Source organism: Alternaria novae-zelandiae (assembly GCF_023758075.1).
Source record: "Alternaria novae-zelandiae strain BMP 2774 chromosome Unknown scaffold_10, whole genome shotgun sequence".
NCBI lineage: Eukaryota > Fungi > Ascomycota > Dothideomycetes > Pleosporales > Pleosporaceae > Alternaria > Alternaria novae-zelandiae.
Genome location: NW_026056970.1, coordinates 698,224 through 720,306, shown reverse-complemented (window position 1 = coordinate 720,306; position 22,083 = coordinate 698,224). Strand labels below are relative to the sequence as shown.

Here is a 22,083-nt window from a genome sequence, read left to right as displayed (position 1 = left end):
TAGGGCGTTTCGGAAAGCGCCCCTGTTCGCTTACGATGTGCTCACGCCAAAGCCATCTGACTGGGATCCACCATCTTTAGCCAGGCCATCTTGTAACCGACGACCCTACTGCCGAGTGGGCCTGCAGAGCGCGCGACAACGACCGACATGGAACCTCCTTGGGCGACTCGTTCTGATCGTGGCTGAGCACGCGAGTCGGAGGCCCTCGGCGGACCAATCCTTTAGAAATGTTTCGAGACGGCTTGTTTCGAACGAGCGCTGGTGGTAGAAGTATATCTTGACCCTTCGTCCTTCCCCTCAGTGCATCTACACACGCTTTGTTTTCTAATCTCAGCATTGCATTTGCTGCTACTTTCGCTTCCCAAGACGAACATAGTCGCACTCTTTTTGACTTTGTTCTCTTGTTAGACCGTCATTCGTTAAGGTCCAACTACAACATACATTGATATTCGCTTTACTACCTAAATTCGATTTCGACGTTCATATATCACCATGAAGTCTACCTACGCTCTCTTGGTCACTGGCCTCGCCGCTCAACAAGCCGCGGCCACCTGGAACTTCTTCGACAACTTCGGCACTCCCGACTACAGTAACAACGTCTGCGACGATAAGCAGAAGGGCGGCTTCAACTGGGCCGATCTCATCGATGGCCAGGATGTTGGCAACTATGGAGACTTCGACTTCTCTGGGGGCTGGAAATGCTCAAACTCCTTCGGCAAGCGGGACTCTCTGAGCAAGCGAACCTTTGGAAACAAGTGCATCAAGAACACCATCCAGAAGAACAAGCCCGCTGCATTTGGCTGTGCCCAGCGCGGTTTCTCCATTACTCACATGGACGTCTCGGCTGAGTTCGACGCTGAGCTCGAGCTCCACTACAAGATGGGAGACGGATCCATCTGCAAGCAGCACAGCAGCTGCTCGGCTGGTGGATCAACACTGCAGAACACCCAGTGTGGTGGCGCAAAGTCCGTCGAGGTCTACCTTGGATCTCACTACAAGGGTGACAAGGAGTCTTGCGAGATCGGTTTCCACAACATCGGCTTCGACTGTGACGCTGAGAAACCATACACTCCTCCTTCGCCCCCTTCGCCGCCCCCTCCACCTGAGGTCCCCGCCTCAAGCGAGGTTCAGTCTTCCACCATCGCCATCGAGTCGTCGACTGCCCCAGCCTCCAGCGCCGTTTCTTCCGCTGTTGAGACTACGGCTTACTCTGCCATCGAGACTACCGTCGTCTCATCTGCTGTTGAGACCCCTGCTTCTTCATCCGCTGTCGAGACTCCCGCCACTTCGGCCAACGAGTGTGGACAGTACGGTGGAGAGGGATGCCCACCCGCCGAGACCCCTGCCTCTTCAGCTGCTCCCTACACCAACAGCTCCATGCCCGCCTACACTCCTCCAGCTTCCTCCGCCGTGGAGATCACCAGCTACCCTGCGTCGGTTCCTTCCATCAGCACCGCTACCCCCCAACCGGAGTCTTCCACTGTTGTTGTGCCACCCACATCTGAGAGCTCTGCTGCTGCTGGCTGCGGATACGGAGAGTCTTGCGAGCAGTCATCCACTGTTGTAGCCTCTTCCGTTGTTGTCTCTTCTGCCGTTGTTTCGTCTGCCGTTGTCACATCTGCTGTCCCTGCTACCAGCTCAGCCGCTCCTCAGCCTTCCAGCCCCAGCTACCCTCCCGTCGACATCACCGACTCGGTTCCCAAGTGCATGAACTCGTGGCTCCAGATCTCTGCCCCAGACTGCAAGGACAACACCGACTCCAGCTGTTACTGCCTCAAGCCTGAGTTCACCAAGAATGTTATCGACTGTATCTCTGCCCGCTGCGGTAGTGACGACGAAATTAGTAAGGGTCTGCAATACTTCATCGGTATCTGTGCCCAGCATGTCCCCGAAAACCCTTCCATTGTCGGAGACTGCCCTTCGTACATTCCTTTGAACCCTACTCCTGCTGCTCCTTCTGCTCCTCCCGCTCCCCCTGCTGGTGGTGAGAGCTCCGCCGCTCCCTCTGCCCCTGCTTCCAGCGCGTACGGCCCTGGTTACCCTGATGAGACTCCCGCTGCTAGCACCACCACTGCTGCCGGCGAGACTCCTGCCATCACTACCGCTGTTTCTTCTGTCACCATGACTGAGGTCGTTGGCACTACCACTGCTGCTGGCGAGACCCCTGCTGAAGAGACACCTTGCACTACCATCACATTCGGCACAACTACCCTCACCGTCCCTCAAGTTCACTTCACCACTCAGCCCGCCTCTGCTGGCGCCAACCCAACTGAGCCCGTTGCTCTTGTGCCCGGCACTGCTGAGCCTCCTCAAACCCCAGCTGCCACCACACCTGCCGGTGGTGCGCCATACCCCATCCCCTCTACCATGGGAACCGCCACTGTCCCGATGGGCACTGCCACGGGTACTGGTGCCGTCCGTCCCTCTTCGCCAGCCGAGTTCACTGGCGCCGCCTCGCCCTTCAACGTCGTGCCCAAGGGTGCTCTGTTCGGTGCGGCTCTTGCCTTGTTCGCATTGTAGACGCTATACATTTTAATGTAGTGCAGCTTTTCTTTTCTATGTCTTCACTGTTTGTATTTAGCGGTTGGTGCGAAACATGATACACAGTCCGCATCTGAAGAAGCGATGGTGTAATACATGGGTTTTCCTTGGAACCATAGAGTATATAGACAAGTATACATATGTGATTTATAATCCGTAGCCCATATCGTGATTGTGTTTGTTTGCGCAACGTGTACCAAGAGATGCGCGTACAAACCAAGTCTTATTAGACACCAATTTGTGGACCACGGGATAGCTCTCTAGGCTAAGGTAGCCCCAGACTAAGAAATGTCGTTCGCATGTGAGAAGATTGGGGTACATGGCCAAACTGCCGAGGTCCGTCAAGAGCGGCTCCTGTGCGCAACCTCCAGGGATCGTCATCAATGCTAGCTTCCCCAGACTCCGCGTGTGCCGTCTAATGACAATAACAACAGCCCCTCAAACTATGAGCCCGAATACAATCGCAGACGCCCACCATGTCGTCTGGCGCATCGCAGCCCACGCCGGGCCCCGCTAAATCGCAACCAATCGACCCGATTCTGCGCAATGCGCTCCGCTACACCATCTCAGCAAAGGAGTACCAGCTGCTGCATCAATACCTCCTTTCGCGCGCCCCAGTCGTCAAGAAGCGCACCATAACCCCGAAGCGATATGACGCCATTGTCAAGGGCCCGGATGATTACAATGTAGCCGCCTTCCGCGCGGCACTGCGTTTGGGCATCGTGACCTTCTCGGGGCTGAAGGCATGGGAAGTCGTGAAGACCAGGCTTCTGTCGCGGGGGCCAGCGAATAGGTGGGCATACATCTGGTCACGTTTAATCGACGTGCATTAACAACCCCTTAGGAACCAACCCAGAACCTCCGTCTTCAAGTCACCCAACGTCCGCCTCAGCAGCTCCCTCGCCCTCATACTCCTTTTCCACCGCCTCCTCCGGCGCATCTTCGTGCGCATCCGCGAGAGCCTACTCAGCCATGAAGGCAAGTCGTTCCGGCGGCGGAACCCACGCATAGCACGTTCTTTGACATCCAAGTTGGCACCGGCCATTGGATCCAGCTTAGCAGGCTTCTTCCTCGCCGTGTACCCAGGGGATCAGCTGCGCGTCACAATCGCCATCTACATCATGACAAGGGCCCTGGAATTTGGCTACAACTACCTGGATGAGCTGGGATACATGAAGAACAGGCCCAGTTGGTTCGGCTCCTGGATGATCATGCCAGTCGCTTGCGGACAGCTACTGCACGCTTTTGTCTTCGACCGCGACTGCTTCCCCTCTGGATTCGGAGACCATATCTTGAAGAACTCGCCAGAGTATATACAGAAACGCCCCGAAGACTATCCCAGCACCGCACCCTGGCCAGGCACATTTGACATAGTGGACAACCTGGCAGAGATCTCGCGACAGCGCTGGCCACCCTTCGTCTCGCCGATTCTCTTCCCCAACGCTGAAACGCTACCAAAACGGTTGACATCCATCTCTCCGATAACGTCTCCCGCGCATCCAGCGATCAAGTCCCTGTCATGCGCCTTACTCCACCCGCAAGACCCGTCCTGTCTACGCACCTACGTCCAATACTGGATCCAAGCCTTCCCCAAAATCGCCCGCTTCTTCACGCTCTTCTTCACAGCCATGAGCATCACGAAATACAAAGCCTTCCTCTCCGCTCCCATTGCCTCGTTGAACAGTCTAGCCAAGCGCATACTGCGCATGTCGCTCTTCCTCTCTGGCGCTATAGGAACGAGCTGGGGATCCATCTGTCTCTTCCAAAACATACTTCCTCGAGCCTTCTTGTCAACACAACGCTGGTTCCTGGGTGGTTTCATAGGCGGACTCTGGGCCTTCTTGGAGAGGAAAGGTGGAAGAAGTAACTTCCTTTATACAGCGAGAATGTCGATTGATTCCATGTGGAAGGTGGGTGTTAAGAGGGGGTGGTGGAAGGGTATGAAGAATGGGGATGTTCTGCTCTTTGTTGTTAGTTTGGCGACGGTTAATGCTCTGTACGAGGTATCGCCCAGATCGGTCAATAGTGGCGTTGCGAGGAAGGGCTTGGGTGTGTTGAGGGGTGAGGGCTGGGTTGACAGAGCGGTGGTGCCGAGAGAAGATGAAGGCAAAGAAGAGTAATGATATCCAGCTGTTTACGCATACAGCTTTTGCTCACTGAGCATGATGACAATGCGTTTCGAAGTCACAAGTACATATGCAGTATTTTAGTTTAGTATGAAAACATTTATTCTTGACTACATTGTTCTCGAAAGGACTGAACAATTGTGAGTGGGGTATAACTAGGCCTAAGTCAAACAAGCACGCTGAGCCCTTTCTTTCGTCTCCTACCATTACGATCTTCCCCTCCCCATAGCACCAGTGTATGCGACTCGTGTGATCACTCCATCTTCATACCCTCAGCACACTCAGCCAACTCCCCCCTCTCACCACCATAGCTCTTCGGAACACCCTTGCCCAGCTCAGCAGCAAGCTGATTACCGTAGCTCAACACAACAAACTTCTTGCTCGTCTCCTTGGCCACAACCAACTTCATCGCATTGAACAGCCAGCCCATGACCACAGGTACATTGACAAAGAACTTCCTGCTCAGCGTCTCAGGGTAGTGGCGCCCTAGTATCTCGATAGTCTTGTTGGTCGCGGTCTTGACGAGGGGGTCACGGCGGAGGAAGGAGACTTGGAGGTAGTCGTGGATTTGGAACCCTTGGTATGGGTCGGGGCCTTCGCCGAAGTTGGGGATGGGCGTTGTGGCGGCGGGCAGGTTGAGCGCTTGGACGGACTTCTCCATGAGTCCTACGCGCCAGCGGAGGAAGCTGTGGGTTTCTGTTAGCATGGTCTTGTTCATTGCATGAGGTTGGGGGAAACATACCCATCCAGATCGCCAAAGGTAGCCTTGTTATCCTTGACAGCTCCGTAGATGTTGAAGGTAACAATGTCTTTCTTGTTCGGGCTCTCCGGTACACCCTCAACGTCCAGCACGTATCCTAGTCCATCGAACTTGTTCTTCGGGAATGTCTCTCTTGCTGCCTTGATTGGATCAAACTCCTTCCTCCACTTCAGCGTGTCAAGCAGCTGTGACTTGGCTTTGTCCAAATCATTCTGGTTGGCCCGGAGGAACTTTTGTAGTATGAGCTTGGTATGGAAAGGCTTCGACTTGCTCAGCTCGATGCCGTAGACTTCATTGTGCTGAGCTTCGGTGGTGAGGGCTTCGAAGGCATCGTAGAACTTCGTGAGCGGGTGGTCGGGTGCGGTCTCGGGCCAGATGGGACCTTGGGTGGGTGTTACAGTGCTGGGCTCGGCTTTGGCGTCGCTGGATGCGGCGACGGGAGCGGCCTCGGGAGCTGGGGCAGTAACTTCAGGTGAGACTTCTGTCGGCTTTGCTTCCTCTTTCTTCTCGTTGACCGAAAGATCCGCTACCGCTGCGGTTGCGCTGTCGACGGCATCTCCATCGTCCTTCTTGTCGGCAGAGTCGGCTACAGGATTAGGCTCGGGCTGCTTCTCCGGGCCTGCTCCACTGAAGAGACCGGCGCCTTCCGTGGGTGCTGTGCTTACGTCTTCGGGCTTCGCTGCCATCTTGATGTGCGTTACGAGTGCGTGTTAACTGTGCTGTCAACGTTGGGTTGGGGAATTGTTTCAAGTGTCCGGAGATCATTCGAGATCGTTCCCCAAACTCCGGAACCGCTGCGCGTCCCCAGTCCTGGTATCCGCTTGGACAAGGAAGAGACCGCGTAACTTCCTTTTGCAGTTTCACGACAACAAAGTAACCATATGAATTAATACAGCATTACTGCAGATGTCTGGATTGTCTGCTAGCTGTTTCATTCTACTATCTCAATACATGGACAGCATGCAGGAGAACCTTACGTCCTCAGCGTACCGGTTGCATGATCACATGAAGATTTGCAATAGTGAATGTCTCATACTAATTAAGAGTGATGGACATATGTAGCTATATACATGCCGAAGAACGTCCATCGACCGAACGAGCTGGTCTCCACTCATGTCCCTAAACAATCCCTTGACATCATTCATCTCGCGTTGATGCCACCTGTTCGGTCGACAGAGGAGCGCAGTTGGTATGGATCGTATCGACATTGAGTAATCTGCGATTGACAGTTAGCATAGAACGTAGACTATGATTCTGAACAAAGATGCAGGTGAGAGAGCAATCAGCCGAAAGATGAAAAGTCTCGAATGTGTTTTCAATCAGTGAGGCGAACCCCGTCTGAGTTAGCATGAATTGGTGTTCATCATTGCAAAGGGAAAGAAAAGAGAATGGTTATGTACCTTTTCAATGAAAGCTGGTAGCTGTATCAAGTAGACTTTCTATTTAGTGCATACCTAGAGCTATGTCAGTAACGATTCCAGAAGAAGACGTTTTGACGAAGGCTCGATGGTGGAAAGATATTCAGGTAATCGAACTAGTTTATTCCCCACGAAGTGGTCGGTATTTGATAATACATTTGTTGCTCATCATCTAAGGATGGGTGCTTGGGGTACGGGGGTGTGGTCTAACCTTTCAAACTCTATCGCAGCCCACGAAAGCCTTGCCGTTTCGACCATATCATGTCGAGGTCTGCTATCGCTTGTAACCAACGGACGTAGAGGATATGCGATGGACGGAAGGCTTCGTGGAGCTACGGACCGCACGTCGGCGGCAGCGCATCTAATGGCGCATCATGATCGCGAAGTCATACTGTGACTGAGAACATTGAGACCTTTATAATTTGTTAGCTGATGTCCTGAAAAAACTTCTAGTAACAAATTGATAGATGTTGCGAAAGATCAGTATTCTCGTTTGGCTTGAGTGGTCGGATCACCATAGAATGTATGATAGGGGCGACACAAGTGTTCATCATGATAGCAACAGGAAACAAAGGAAGAGCGGGTGTGTTGACTTACCAAAAGTTGGGCGCGTTGTTGGAGTGAGAGAGAGAAGCTGCAGGCTCAAGTTTTGTACGGGAACTTTTCGCGGCGGTGTTTCATTTCGCCGGGCGGGTCGTGGCCCGTGCTTTGATCCAAGCGGGTCAAGGTTCTCGTAGACGCGCTCGCTGGTTGTCCTTAGGCCGACACTTACGCGCTTCCACTCGATACCAGACCACCACCACTACTCTCCATTTCCACCGTCGCTCAACATGGTCGCCTCAACCACCGCGTCTTTCGAGAGTTTCGTCAAGCAGACCCGCGAGAAGAAGAAGAACGAAGCCCTCGCGCAACAGTTCCTCGGAGCTGGCAGCCGAGGCCGGAAAGCGAATGCACCAGGCGCCGGCGGCCGCGCGCGAGTTGAATCTGAAAAGCCATCGCTGCTCAGTCGGATAAACGGTGGTGCTGGCGTCCAGAAGCGATCAGCGAGCGCGAAGCCAGCCGGCAACGTCGACGGGAAATGGCAACACGATCTGCACAAGCTGAACAACCCCCGCGGTGCCGCCAACAACAGGAACAACCTCGCTCGGACGGCGTCAGCATCGCAGGTCGAGCGCAACAGCAAAGCGTACACCAAATTTGCTCCCGTCCTTGGTCGCGCTGCGGCTACACGCAGCAATGACGCTGCACCGGGCATCAGCATTCGAGGTGCCGCGACGGGCGGTCCGTGTACCGTCATTGCTAGCAACTTTGCACCTGGAACAACGGCCGCTGATATCGAGGCCGTCATGACCCCGATTGGAGGAGAGACGTTGGGCTGCAGGCTCTTATCTTCCAGCCCGACGGTCATGGTCGAGCTGCAGTTTGTGAGCAGGGAGGGCGCCGAGAATGTCATCGCGACGTTCAACAACCAGAAGGTCAGTGTTCCGGCGAGCTTCTTCTTTGCTGGACTGAAACTAACTCCATCAACAGGCTGATGGCAGACTCCTCTACGTCTACATGAAGGATGTCCCCGCGAGCACCCACGTGGCACGAGCACCGCCTGCCCGCCTTACGCAGTCCATGGATGACATGGACATCGACACCGGTGCGGGCGCACGCGCTGGTAGCTTCCAAGATGGACGATACGGCTTCAACGACGCTAGTCGCAGAGAACCACCACGTGGACCCCGCCGACGATACTAGAGCTCAACGGCCGGCACACATCTTCTTCAATTTCCCCTGTACGATATACCCTTTTACAGACGATAGCAACGAGCAGACTGCATGCAGCCGCGTTTCAAGACTTACAACACTCGGAGCAGCCATGCAGTTTCCGTATCCGATGGCATAAGCGGGGAGTTGGGTTATATAAACAACATGCACCAACGAGCTCCTCGGCAAGTGTCTTGTGGCCGGAACAAATTTCTAATTAATGATGGATATCATCCCCTTCATCGTCGTGTCCTTGACTACTACCACTTGTGATATTTACTTGCTAGCCCATCCTTCAATGGCGGCATCAACCTCCTTCCTGTACCTCTGCTGGCCCTCACACTGCTCCAAGAACACCTTGTATTTGGCGTCCAACAGCTTCTTGACCGTCTTATCAGCCAGTGGCTTCACAGTCTTACCGGGCTTGCTCAGTCTGTCCATGATATCCCAGAGCGGCTCGCTGTTTCCGTCCTTGTCGGTACTGGCCGCCTTTGCACCCAACATAGCCGCGCCGTGCACTACAGCTGCGTGTACGTATCGTGGAATCAGGACCGGCATGTCGCACGCAGTGGCCATGAGCTGCATCAGCAGACTGTTCTGGCACTGCGAACCGGACATGAAGATGGAAGAGATGACGTGGCCAGAGGCGTTCATCGCAGAAACAATCTGGTGTGTCTGGAGGGCAATGAACTCCATGGTCGCGTAGTAGTATAATGCCAGGCCGTCGAGGCTCTTGTCGGAGCTCAGACCGATGACAGATCCCTTCATGTTGGGGTCGGCGATAGGGGAGCGGTTGCCGAAGAGGTCACCATAGAAGAAGAAGTGACGTCCAAGCCAGGCGATGTGTGGGGCTTTCTCCGCGTCTGCCATCTCGCGGAGATGTTCGTTGAGGTAGTCGTAGATGTTGGTGTTGTACGTTTCGGCGACAGACACGGCTTCGTTGAAGGCTGGGTGTGTCTCAATAACATGCTTGAGTAGTTCACCTGTCGCACTTTGCCCTCCTTCTGCCATCCAGTAGTCTGGTAGTAGGACGTCTCTGTATGGGCCCCAGACACCGTCGACGAAGACGGGCTCGCGTGACATGGCAAGGTGGCAGGTCGATGTCCCAGCTACGGCTGCGAGACGCGTGAAGGCTTGCGAAACATCGTTCTTAGGCTGGTCCATGTCAAGAGTATCCCCATCGAGCTTGACTTTGGCGCCAACGGTACCGATCCAGCCAGCGTAGGCGTCGATGACTCCACTTCCGACTGCAATACCGGGTTGCAGGCCCATCTCCTGTGCCGCCTTCTCGCTGAGTGTGCCGACGAGCTCGCCCGCAGTGAGGTAGCGTCCGTTCTGTGTGCTTGTTAGCCGGGACCGTCAAGAATAGTAGCGAAGGACAAACCACATTGTCAACGCCTCCCATGCGCTTGAAGTTGTCTTCGCACAGATCTTCGAGGCCAATCTCCTTGAGGAAGTCTTCCTGCCATCCTTTGACGCTACCATCGACTCCAACAGGTACAAAGCCCTGCTTGCAGACCACACTGCAGTAGCTTCTGCTCTCACTGCCAGTAGCCAGATGTGTGAGAGCATCAGTCAGATCGTAGAACTTGCAACGATCGAATAGCTCCTTCGGCATGTTGTTCTTCAGCCACAATACCTTGGGGATCTCCATCTCGATGGACATCTTGCCTCCGACGTAGCGAAGCAGGTTGTGCTTGGTGGCGTTGATCTTGTTTGTTTCCTCGACAGGTCGGTGGTCGAGCCACAGAATGACGTTGCGGTCGTTGCCGTCCTTGTTGTCAAAGTTTGGTCCAGTAACGGCGACAGGCTCATCTGTGTCGTCTCTGAATACTGCGAGCGAGCAGGTCGCATCGAAACCGATACCACGGATAGTGCTTGAGTCGATGTTGTGCTGATCCATGGCTCGGCGAACTGAGGAGCAGATGCATCGCCAGATGTCTGTTGTGGATTGTTCCTGGGTTCGCTTTAGTTTTGACTCTCGCAATTTGCCTGTTGCGGGTTAAATACGTAGTAGCCAGTCTGTGGTTGCCATAGGCCAATGTTCTCTGAGGCCAGTCCAACAATGTCTCCCTGATCATTCATGATACAGGCTCTGGCACTACCGGTACCAACATCGATACCGATGTAGTGGTCGACTTGAGGGTGGAGCTCATTGCGGGGATCTGTTGACAGTTGACGCGACTGCTTGCGCTGGGTCTGGCGGAAGGGAATCGACATTGCTGCGTATGAGTATGGGAAAGTGAGAGAGGTGTGGTATTTTGAATTGAAGAAAAGCTAATTGAAAGCCCGAGGACGCGAGAAATAATGTTGAGCTACAATACAGCTGTCAATGCGGGATGAGCTCATAAGAGCTCTGGGGAGCTCTAGTATGGTGGGGGTGGGGCAGCAACCCCAGCCTTTGTGCAATCGGGCTACCAGTCGTCAGGGTCGTCTCGAGCCTGAGCGTCGATCTGCTCACAGATCAGACTGAGAAATGTGGGCATCGTGAGCACCGGATCCACCTTTTCAGGCATACCGGATGCTGTTGGGCCAGTGTTGGCTGGTCAAGCAACGCCACGCAAAGCAAGTTGAGGTCTTGGATCACGGCTGATCATGGCTATCGGTGCGATTCCGGATCAAGCGGAGGTGCAGGATTATTTTACCGTATGTAAGTCTCAGGAGATATGGTTTGAGGAGGAGGGGTTGTGGAAGCACGGCTCGCTTGAGTGAATGTCCATCGGTGATACAATTCGCCGTTGCTCTCGGGCGGCTAGCCAGCTCCCGTTACCAACACCATTGCATTGGTACAGATAGCAACAGACCGCACCATCGCGCCAAGATGCTACTGTCAAGACTTCTACTGCTGCCATTTGCGGTCGCATCGTCGGTCACGCTTTACGTCTCCCCCGTTCCAGCCTCGGGGGACAGCGCCGTCATCCCCTCGCCGATTCCGCTTGCGCAGATCGAATACGACGCAGACCAACCCGTTGGCACTTTAGCCTCCTTCACACCACCCACAGGCTCCTACGCCTCTGATCACCTTCTTCGCGTTGGCCTCACCGACCCTAAATCTGGCTCATGGCGAGGCATTGTCACGTCAGCGGCCAGTTTCTCCGACCAATACCACAAGAAGTTCATCATTCACGTTGATGAGAAGGGGGAGCCTTTCCATATTGGATTCGGAACAAGCGCAAAAGGCAGCGAAGATGAAGTGGAGGTGGAGATAAGGAAGAGGAATGTTGGGCCAAAGCCGGTCTTGAACAAGCCCATCGTGCTCAATGCGGAGGGGAAGCTCGACGGAAAAGAGCCGGAGAAGACCTTCTTGCAAAAGTACGTAGGGGGACAAGGTTCATTATTAGAGGTTTTGCTGATTATTATACAGATACTGGTGGGCCATTGCTCTCTTCATGGTAGTGCAGTTGGTTGCAGGTGGTGGAGGAGAGAAATAAGATACAGGTGGATAAAAGCCTCCCCGATCCCGTTTCAATACCAAACTCAGTACCGACCATCTATTGCCGTTTCTGCTTCCTTTCAAAATCACGATGCAGGTATTGTACTCTCAGCCATCTCAAATCAGTTACGTGTCTCGGTGAACAACAAGTTTTTATTGAGGTAAAAAGTCATAAGGTATTATACATTCGGTTTCACTCCTTCATCCTAGCGTCTATGGTTGGGTATAAGTATGCATTATCGTAAGTGCTTCAAGCAAGAGCTGTGCTGGCAGAGCTGGGTCGAGCCTGGCCGGGCGTGGGAAACACAGTCTTGGGGACCGCGACAGCTGCAGCGGCGGCGGATGCGCTCAAAGAAGACAGTGTCGGGATGGATCCGGTCGAGGTCGCATTAGCCGGAGCACGAATAGCAGGTGATGGGGTCGACTTGGGCTGATGAACGTCCATGGGCAGGATCTCTGTCTTCAGCTCCCTCGTCTTCTTCTGTTTGGGCTCGGGGGCCTTTTCGTTCTCTTGGACGTAGAATTTCCGGAGCAACATGATTGCTTCCTCTCGGAAGATGCCGCCGGTGACTGGATAGGGCTTGTCGACGCTAGCACTGTTGAAGTCAGTACTTGCAATGCATGTATCTGTGCGAAAAGAAGGATGCGTACTCAGAGTGAATGTTCAGAACACCTCCGGTGCCGCCAAAACGCTCGTTCCAGCATCCGAAGTAGACGGCTCGAATGCCGTACTGGCGCAGCATGGACGCGCACATGACGCATGGCTCAACGGTGACATAGAGGTCTGTCTCGTTGAGGATGCTGATGGGGTGCTTTGACAAGATGCCAGCGATGGCGACGAACTCGGCGTGGCGGGTACCGTTCAGGGTCCGATTTGTCTCGTTCATGCCTCGTCCAATGACCTCGCCGTCCTTGACGAAGACACAGCCGACGGGGGTCTCATCGCTCTTGAGTGCAAGTTCAGCCTGCAGTGATGATGAGTCAGCAGAGGGATCAAACATGGAGTAAACTCAGCAGATAGCTGAATATGTACAAAGTGAAGGACGTGGCTCACCATGGCAATAGCCTCGCGCATGAAGCCTTCATGATACGCTCTCTCCTTCGGATCCATGGCGTCTGGTACGTGAATCGCTTCGTCGTCTTGGCACGGTTCTGTATTCACCTGCGCAGGGTCCGCAGTTGTCAAAGTGGCTGTTTGCTGGGCATGTAGGTAGTAAAGCGCCAGCCCGAGCGCGGCAGACGCAAGCACGAGAGGCGTCCATGATTCCTTCGCTTTCCAAATTCCAGTCATTCCAAGGTGAGGCAGTCGCGGCCATACACAATGTTCTGAAACTGAAGGTGCAGGTCCGAGTTCTCAGGCGCAGAGTGCCGGCCCAAGACGGTTTCGGCAAGCACTAGCGCGTAGTTTACGTAGACGTGGAAGCCGCGATCCGACCGAGGGCTGAGCTACCAAGAAGCACGCAACGCAGCCATTGCCATCGCAACGCCAGGCACCGACCAACATTCACTCGACCCAATCCGATTCACTGCACAGCCACAATCACATTACGCAGCGCAACGTACACCAACGCGGCGCACGGCATTCCAACAAAGGATATCAAACCTCGCCTGATACTTTGTGCCAGAGCTTCACTCAGCCCGCGCCAGCAACAAAGCTACCGGAACCGCAATCTACACATCGCCAAACCACCACTTTGCGCGTAACCTCGAAAAGCTAGAAGCATACCGCAGTCAATCACACCGCGAAGATGACGCTCGCAGAAGAATTCAAGTCGAGGAATTTCAGTAAGACACCCGCTGCTGGACCTGTAACTTGTTGCTGACTTGGCATCTTTGCAGGTATCTACGGACAATGGTCAGTCACGCCAGCTGCTATGCATATGCCCACGGCTCGCAGCATGTCATACTAACTCTTCGGCAGGACCGGAGTACTGTGTATAGTCCTCTGCTTTGCGCTGGGCATCGCCAACATCTTCAACGCCAACTGGGTCATCGCGTTTAGTATCGTGTGCTTGTACGTTCTCCGCGCCCATATCTTCGCTGGGAATATGGCTAATCAGTTCGCAGAGTGTGCTCCTTCATCATTATCTTCATCGAAATACCGCTGCTCCTCCGCATCTGCCCGACTTCACCCAAGTTCGATACCTTTATTCGCAAATTCAGCTCCAACTACATGCGCGCGGCCATCTACGCGGCGATGAGCGCCATACAATGGGCCAGCATCGCTGCCCGGGCTACAAGTCTGATCGTCGCGGCCGTCTTCCTTCTGCTCGCAGCCGTCTTCTATGCGCTTGCCGGTTTCAAGGGCCAGCAATTCCAGGGCAGCAAGACGCTCGGTGGACAGGGAGTCGCACAGATGATCATATAAAGTGGAGGCAGAACTAGGCAACGAGCAACAGCCATGTGCGACGATTCCGAACGAACGACACGCGTATAGAAAGAAGGGCCGACGGAGGAGCCGGTTGATATCACAAGGACGGAGATGATGAGCTTAGCCGATTGGAAAGCGATTAGAGGAGATGATTTGACTTCTTTGTAGCATCATTCAGCAGCTGGGCGTTCTGGGGCCGTGTTTTGTAAGAGAGCCTCTTGGATATGGAAGCGCTTGGCCAAACTGCTAGGCGGTTCAATGCGACATGCTTTCTCCGTACTCATCGCGTTCCCGTGACAATTGTGCATTTGTCGTGTACGATGTCATCTTGCTGTGTGGGGGCATCTACGTAATTCTACACAGAAATTGATTGATAGAGACGAGCGCAGGACCCACATGAGTCCCTATGACGATGTTCTAGAAGCTATGGGTGTCATTCTCTCAAGCGTACATTCTGTAGGGTGCAGCACTTGTCTGCTCAGCAACCATTCGAATGCGATTCTATCGCTGCTAGAAAAGCCGTGACAAGCACAAGCAGTGTCAGACCACGACAGCGGAAACGCCAAACTTGGCCTGGCATCTGCTCGCTTTTAGGATGACGATAACTGGCTGCCAGAATCTCGCCAGGAACCACACTTGTTAGGCGCGGGGAACGCTAGCGTGCCGGAGCTTGCGAGGCGTTGAAGATCCTGCCACCCTGCCACACCAAGCGCAGCTGATGGATGTAAGTCAAACAATGCACATGTGATGTGCTGAGCTTTGCAATTTGACTTGTGCGACTCTTGATCAATGTTGGAAGTCCCAGGCTGCGAAACACGTTGATGCGGTCGCATAGTCCCCAATCTAGGATAGCGTCAGCGAGCATGTGGGACATGGATTCAATGCATCTGTCAACAGCGAAGTGGACGTGGACGTGTCAAACATCTCCACTACAACAATTGCATGTGTGGCAACGACTACTGGACCATGGAAGAAAGCAGTCAAACAACGTGTGGTAGGTACCTATGCAGGTTGTGGGGGTGACGATGATGGCCGCGTGCAGGCCCATACGCCATAATGCGGGTCGCAGGCCCTGGAGCTCTCTGCTACATAAGTGCCCCGTCCCAGCTCCAGGACCGATTCATTTGCGCCATTTTGGCTGTATCCGACCAAGCTATCTGCCCCTCTTGCCAGCCTCACTTCTAGTCTCCACTTCAATTGCGGATTCCGAGGTCAGTACAGCACATCCGCTTTGTACAGCATCATTGGGCTCTCAAGTCGCAGCCGCGCTTATTGGCCTGACGTGCAGGAAACTGCCCGAGCCAGACCTGAGCACTTTTCTCAGCTCGCTCGCGCTGCACATCTCCATCATTCAATGGCCGGGACCTGTCACTGACATTGAACGACTTGTAGTTTCTACCACACCTACACCCCACATCCCCGCCGAGCAACCGACACAGAAGCAATGAGTGCTCCACCAACAATACCTCCACGCCCAGCGCGGGCCCAGAACAGCTCTTCTCCTGCGCAGGGTACCCATATGGATGTCCCCAAGATTCCTCCACGCCCGAAGCGCGGTGTCGAACGCTCCGTCTCTCCCGCGGGAGACAGATACGCCCGCTCCCCGCTCAACGACCCGACCTACGTACATGGTGGACCGCCTAGAGAGGGCGGTCGCCTTAGCACCGATCTGCCCTCCCGCCCACCGAGCGTGTCCATGCCCTCCCTCGGAGAAGAAGGCAATGAATACGCCAGCTTCGAGGATCTGTCAAAGACTCTCACACCGGAGAACCAGGGCGGCTCTCCACAACATATGAAGAACGTGGCAGGAGACTTGCCTCTGCATGCTCCTACAGCCTCGGTCCCAAGCTCGACTGCCAAAAGTAGGATCCAGGCGGTGACGCGGACCGATTCACAGACAGCGCTCGCTGCTGGCGTCGGCTCGCAGCTGTCCGTCGACGATAGGGTCTCTCAGGCCAAGACTGGACGTTCAGGATCTTCCGCTGGATCGCGCCCCAGCTCGCTCTACAATGACAAGGACGAACATGGCATTCCTGAAATTGGTGTTCAAGTACCCATGTTCCGAAATGCTGGAGACGTTCAAGCACCCAGCCCTTCGCCCTATGCGCAACAGCCCGGAGCTCAAGGAATAGGTTTCCACCAGAAGGCCGGTGGTCGCCATCACGGGCGCACCAAGAGTGGCCGTGAAATCTTCCATGGCCCTCCTGGCAGCTACGGCATGCACGGCCACGGCAAGATCTCAACAGACGACTTTGAGCAAAAGTGGTACGAAAAGCACCCGGACGATCTGAAGCGCGAGAAGGCCGGCGAGTACGGGCCTCACATCCAGGAGAACAGGAAGGATTACCACTGGCGTGCCGATAACCTCGACAAGCTGGTACACACTAGGGCTCAGGATGTTGGAATGGGTAAGTTGATTGCAGCGTCATTATTCATCAGCTGTTGCTGATCATGCTTTACAGGCACGAGTCGGGATGCAGTCAGTACACCTGACGAACAGATTGGCTACAGGGCCACAGAGGAATATGCTTCGCGCATGGCCTCTCCTCGACCACAATCATCGGGTCGCCCTGCTTCGATCAAGGGCGGCTACGTCGACTCACCCCTACGTAACGAAGCTGGCCAAGAGGTCAATGACAAAGGCGAGGTCATCCACATCGACCCTCCTGCGCATCGCTCCAGCAAGGTTCACGGCGGAGGCTACGACCCACCAACCGAAGACCTTGGCCCGGAGGGCGGAAACACAGCTGAGAAAGGTGGATGGGTTACTGAGCGCGGATATGGCACGCCCATTCTAGCTTCCGATGAGCTGAAGAAACACCCAGACGCCGAATGGAGACAGCCTGCTGTATCGCCTGAAATGGAGCGCCATGGCAACGAATACACGCTCAATGAAGATGGCAATCCGCAATATGTCACAAAGCCGCGCACGCACAGCAGGAGCTCGAGTCGTAACAACAGCACGCAGCAGCAACGTGTTATTCCCAGCCCAGCACAATACGATCGTGGCAGTACTCCACTAGAGTCGCACAAGGAGTATGAGCCCCTGTTTCCGGAGGATGAGGAGGACACCAAGAAGCCCAAATCTCAGGTCGACAAGCTCAAGCGTCCCAGTGTCGCCCGACACCACTTCCCTAGTCAAGATGTCTGGGAGGATACCCCTGGCAGCTTACAGCTCGAAACTACTGTGGATACTCCTCAAGAGCCAGAAGAGCCAAAGACTGCTGGTGGTAACGATAGCGTGAGTCCTGCGAAGGTCTTTGAAGACCCGAACACCGAGGAGCAGCGTAAGACTCAGATCAACAAGGAAGACCAGAAGTCTTTCCTCCCCGACCACACTAGACAGTTCGCCGCAGACAACAAGATCCTCGGAAAAGTACGTGACGAGACCATGGGCCGCCCTGGAATGCAGCAACGCTTCCCAAGTCAAGATATTTGGGAGGATGCGCCATCCCACGGATTATACGAGACTACTGTTAGCACACCTCAGATGGAGGATACGAATGAGTATGCCGACGACTCCCCAATCGACCAAAAGCCCCCGGTGCCGGCTCGCCCCAGTATTCCAGCACGACCAGCCAAGAGGGAACCATCTGCCGATGACAAGAAAGCACCCATTATCCCAGACCGACCGAAGCCACAGATACCTGCACGCCCAAGCAAGCCATCTACTGGCTCTGCGGAGAAGGTTCCAACTGTCGACTCGCAGACTGGCGAGAACGACTCTCCCCAGACGAAGGCGAAACCGCCCGTTCCCGCCCGACCTGCTGGCTCGAAGATTGCGGCCCTCCAGGCTGGTTTCCTGAAAGACCTCAACAGCAAACTTGGAGTTGGCCCTCATCCACCGCCTAAGGTCCGTGAACCCGAGGAAGAAGAAGAGGCGCAAAGAGAAACAGCACCACTTCCAGATGCTCGCAAGGGTAGGGCCAAGGGTCCGCAACGGAGGAAGCCTGCTGCATCTCCGTCACCCGCTGCTGCCGCTACTGTTACTGCTGAAGTTGCTGTACCAAGGCAGTCGTTGAGCTTCGGTCCTGTGACACATGTCTGGAGTTTTGGACAGGATGGTAATCTCGAGGTGCCTGCTGCGAAGATGGCAGCCCAGATTCAGCAGTCACTCAGTGCTTCGATCAAGCCAGCCGAACCTACTCTCACTGAGGGTGAAGCGGATCGGAATGTTGCAGCAGAGCCAAAAGAGCCCGAGCTTGCACCGACTACGTCAAAGGAGGGGAGTGAACCTGCTTCCGCGACCGAAGCGGGTAAGGACAAAGTCCCATCGACTCTCGAGCAGGCCACTTCTCAAGTGTCGGAAGCGTTTGGATCCGTCGCTTCCAAGGTATCAGCCGCCCTCTCGCCAGAAGAACCCTTGGTCTCCAAGACTGCACCCGGCTCTACCGATGCGCCTGGTGCCTTCCCTGGTTCTGGTCCGGACCTAGACAACGACGCTGATGTGAAGGGTGCACCTTTAGAACAAAAGCAATCTCAGGACAAGCCCGTCGGTGTTTCCACTGAAGAGAAGAAGGTTGATGAATCTACCTCGCTGAAGGAGGGTGAGAGTTCCTTGTAGACTCTTGCTTGTTAAGCAATACTTCAAAAAAGATCGAGTTGAGTGGTAGGATGGGCTGTATTGCTACACATTTCCAGTACTAGTGTGCACGTAGATATTTTCCAATTCGTTGTTAGAATACGCCTCCAATATTTAGTTGTGCGTTGTGACTGTGTGCCTTTATGTGCAAGGTGATAGCGACGTTGTTGTGTGCTAGTAATCCGTTGTACACACTCTGTTTGGCATGAGCACCCATACTGAAGCCCATTTGATGTTGTCGGCGCGATAGGCAAACTATCAAATGTGTTGTGTTGGTTGTCTGTGTTGTCGCTCCGAGGGTTACTGTTATCGGCTATTCTGTACTGACTAATTAGCGGTCAGGAACGTCGTCCAAGCTTCAAGACAAGCTATCTATGGCTCGCAGACCATCATCAAACACTCATTCACTCAAACTACCATCTCTTCCGTCCGCTCTCCAGATATGACAGAGCCTCACTTAACGTCCTCCTGCAAGCCTGCGAACGACCCTGGGCGCCTAAAGAGGAAGCGGCCACACGACGACCAACATGGCACAACAGCAGCCACTGACAAGCGTACCAATACTTTGCATTTCAAAGATTTCAACCTCCCCATCAAGGATCTATCAAGACATACGAGTGGCAGGGTGCGCGATCAACAATATTTACAGCTCTGTACATCTCCCCACGACGACAGAGCACACGATGCGTTCAAGACAAAGATCCTGGAAGAAGACATACAACTCGAAGCGGAGGTAGACAAATGGCTGGAGCAGGTCACCCCACGTCTGGAGGCCGGCGAGCAGATACCCATTGGGAGCCTTGGCAACACGAAATGGCACGTAGCCTGCCGCGAGTATTGGGAGCAATACATTGGCCCGGACCACTGCTGGATTAATCCCGAGGATGAACGAATGCTCGTATTCCAGAAAAAAGCACCGGGTGTGAAGACCACAAAGCAGCAAATGGTGGTGGATCAATTCTGGATGAAGCAAAGCGCCTCACCTGGTATAGCTACGAGTTATCCCTTTGAGAGACCAGAATATGCAAGCTTAGACCCCGTGATCGTGAGCCTAAGGTACACTGGGAGCGATCTGAAAATATGGTTCTTGGGTAATGGGTATGCGAGGATGGAATGGAATACTACATTCCTCATGGGCCAGGTGGGAAGGCTGATGAAACCGGGAAGGCTAATGATGTCCTGTATACAAGAGGACACCGATGAACATGACTCGGGAAGCGACGCCACTGAAGAATCAGACTCTGAAGAAGATGAAGAAGACGACGAAGAAGAAGACGAAGAACACACCGGCAGCGAAGAAGAATGGAGTCATGAAAGCGACGACCTGTATTGCAGAAACTACAGCAACGGCAGCGAATGCGGATGCGAAAGATGCCTTCGTACATGGGACGATATGTCTGAGAGCGATTTATACGACGATCGCCCTGAACCACCGGGGATGACTCAGGCCAGGATAGACTACGAATTCCAGAGGTTCATGAACCAACGGGAACCGGCACCATGGGATAAGTATGCGTGATTGATTAATGCATTGCTTGGATTTACTTCGACGGAAGAAGACTTGTAATTGATCTTAGTGTCTTGGGTTTAGCATCCCAGATCTAAATAGCTCACCCAGGTTGTTATTCCACGCACTCGAAATGGAATATAAGGGCAAGCTTGTTACCTTCTTTTCCTCTGACAAGCTGGAGCCGGAGATATCACTGTACTATTTCTTCGTGTCGTAGCCAGTTTCTTATCAGTTGCAATAAAATACTGTTCCAGCCACTGGAGTCATGGCATATCTGTAGCTTCTTGATTGCGATATGCTTGTTTTAAAACGTCATGGCCTACGTATGTCTTGATGTGCGAGTGTTCTAGGCCAATGCCATTCTTCTCTGCCCAATGTACGCCGCTGTAGCATTACATAATAAAGGTAGAAGCCCATCAGCTGACCAATATCTCGAGAATACAATTTCGAATATGTGTGCTGTCACGAAATCATTGTACACTAGCATCAAATCCTACCATCGTTATTCTATCCGGTAGGTGCACAGGTGTGGTGAGAAGGCACGCTGTACAAATGACAATGTCGGTCTTGCCCAAGACTTCGTCTTCACTGTATACCGATTTATAGATAACCTGAATCAGACTGTTTATGAGCCACTGCTAGCCTTTATAAGAGCAGATATATATAGGCATCGTACAGTATACGCATGATCTATTAGCAGACCGGTTAACGCAGCATGTGTCAGAAAGAGAGGTATTCGTTAAGAAACACAGTCTTCAACTTTATGCCAGATAAACAAGATATAGTGATCAAATTGGCAGCGTTGGTTCATAACTTGCACCATATCAAATACGTTCCCGGAACCTGCGCGTACCTGAAACATTCGATTCCGCTAGAAATGGGCTCAAAAGCAGATTGGAAGACTATTCTCCAAGCAGGCAATGCTAATCTTCACTCTTCAGCTCGAAATAGTCCCCTGAAAACGGTGTTTGCCGTGAAGACCAGCTGAGCTTGACCTCAACAACGCCTTATCCTGATCAAGGCGCCACAGTGGCTTCATGTCGGTAAAGCCGAAGCGTACCACACCATACTACCGACCATTCGAGAAGAATACGAAAGTATGAATAAGCTGCTAGAAGAAACTTCTGCAAGACCCTGAATCCCTCGCCGCTTTACAGCAGCAACGGGAAACCAGGCTGCGTATCCAAATTTCCCCAAGCGTATTGTGCGCGTACTACCTACTTACCTTTGCATTGCCACGGCACGTGCTACCGCAGACCGACCCACACCACGGCATGCGCGCGCCTCAACACCAACGCAGAAATGTCACGATGATACGGTGTACCCCACCCGAGGCTCGGACGAGGCTAACATCCAGGTACCAGCCTCCCGAGGTGCTAGCCCCGACCATGGCGTGACACCTACACAATACGCTAAGTGCAGATTTCGGTACTCGCACACACGAAGAAAAGTTTTTCCCTCGTGGATCTTCGTAGATTTGTGTAAGAATTTCCTTGTCCACTGGTGCTGGTGTACCGGGCATACTAGGCAGAAAATTCTCCATGGGCAAACTCACAGAACACGTGCTGGTATGAGGGGAACGCGTTGACC

At 53.6% G+C, this 22,083-nt stretch overlaps 9 protein-coding genes across 9 annotated transcripts; 6 read left to right on the top strand and 3 right to left on the bottom strand.

Moving 5' to 3' along the window:
- Positions 1-492: 492 nt before the first annotated feature.
- J4E88_005599 (uncharacterized protein) lies at positions 493-2,520 on the top strand (the record flags this gene model as incomplete). Its single annotated transcript, XM_049399234.1, has 1 exon — positions 493-2,520. One exon carries the CDS (start codon positions 493-495, stop codon positions 2,518-2,520), a length of 2,028 nt encoding a protein of 675 aa, XP_049255025.1.
- A 497-nt stretch (positions 2,521-3,017) lies between these two features.
- J4E88_005598 (uncharacterized protein) lies at positions 3,018-4,661 on the top strand (the record flags this gene model as incomplete). Its single annotated transcript, XM_049399233.1, has 2 exons — positions 3,018-3,334; positions 3,386-4,661. The coding sequence occupies 2 exons, from the start codon at positions 3,018-3,020 to the stop codon at positions 4,659-4,661; spliced, it is 1,593 nt and encodes a 530-aa protein (XP_049255024.1).
- Positions 4,662-4,920: 259 nt separating this feature from the next.
- On the bottom strand, positions 4,921-6,113 carry SFH5 (Non-classical phosphatidylinositol transfer protein (PITP); the record flags this gene model as incomplete). Its single annotated transcript, XM_049399232.1, has 2 exons — positions 4,921-5,353; positions 5,410-6,113. The coding sequence occupies 2 exons, from the start codon at positions 6,111-6,113 to the stop codon at positions 4,921-4,923; spliced, it is 1,137 nt and encodes a 378-aa protein (XP_049255023.1).
- A 1,562-nt stretch (positions 6,114-7,675) lies between these two features.
- On the top strand, positions 7,676-8,588 carry J4E88_005596 (uncharacterized protein; the record flags this gene model as incomplete). The annotated part of the gene is made up of 2 exons (XM_049399231.1): positions 7,676-8,320; positions 8,376-8,588. 2 exons carry the CDS (start codon positions 7,676-7,678, stop codon positions 8,586-8,588), a joined length of 858 nt encoding a protein of 285 aa, XP_049255022.1.
- Positions 8,589-8,873: 285 nt separating this feature from the next.
- Positions 8,874-10,817, bottom strand: J4E88_005595 (uncharacterized protein; the record flags this gene model as incomplete). Its single annotated transcript, XM_049399230.1, has 3 exons — positions 8,874-9,932; positions 9,982-10,554; positions 10,608-10,817. 3 exons carry the CDS (start codon positions 10,815-10,817, stop codon positions 8,874-8,876), a joined length of 1,842 nt encoding a protein of 613 aa, XP_049255021.1.
- Positions 10,818-11,418: 601 nt separating this feature from the next.
- Positions 11,419-12,028, top strand: J4E88_005594 (uncharacterized protein; the record flags this gene model as incomplete). Its single annotated transcript, XM_049399229.1, has 2 exons — positions 11,419-11,909; positions 11,962-12,028. 2 exons carry the CDS (start codon positions 11,419-11,421, stop codon positions 12,026-12,028), a joined length of 558 nt encoding a protein of 185 aa, XP_049255020.1.
- Positions 12,029-12,280: 252 nt separating this feature from the next.
- On the bottom strand, positions 12,281-13,321 carry J4E88_005593 (uncharacterized protein; the record flags this gene model as incomplete). Its single annotated transcript, XM_049399228.1, has 3 exons — positions 12,281-12,626; positions 12,682-12,995; positions 13,085-13,321. The coding sequence occupies 3 exons, from the start codon at positions 13,319-13,321 to the stop codon at positions 12,281-12,283; spliced, it is 897 nt and encodes a 298-aa protein (XP_049255019.1).
- A 457-nt stretch (positions 13,322-13,778) lies between these two features.
- Positions 13,779-14,398, top strand: TVP18 (Golgi apparatus membrane protein tvp18; the record flags this gene model as incomplete). The annotated part of the gene is made up of 4 exons (XM_049399227.1): positions 13,779-13,815; positions 13,870-13,885; positions 13,952-14,044; positions 14,098-14,398. 4 exons carry the CDS (start codon positions 13,779-13,781, stop codon positions 14,396-14,398), a joined length of 447 nt encoding a protein of 148 aa, XP_049255018.1.
- Positions 14,399-15,845: 1,447 nt separating this feature from the next.
- J4E88_005591 (uncharacterized protein) lies at positions 15,846-20,502 on the top strand (the record flags this gene model as incomplete). Its single annotated transcript, XM_049399226.1, has 4 exons — positions 15,846-16,809; positions 16,864-18,948; positions 19,319-19,608; positions 19,633-20,502. The coding sequence occupies 4 exons, from the start codon at positions 15,846-15,848 to the stop codon at positions 20,500-20,502; spliced, it is 4,209 nt and encodes a 1,402-aa protein (XP_049255017.1).
- Between the last annotated feature and the right edge of the window lie 1,581 nt (positions 20,503-22,083).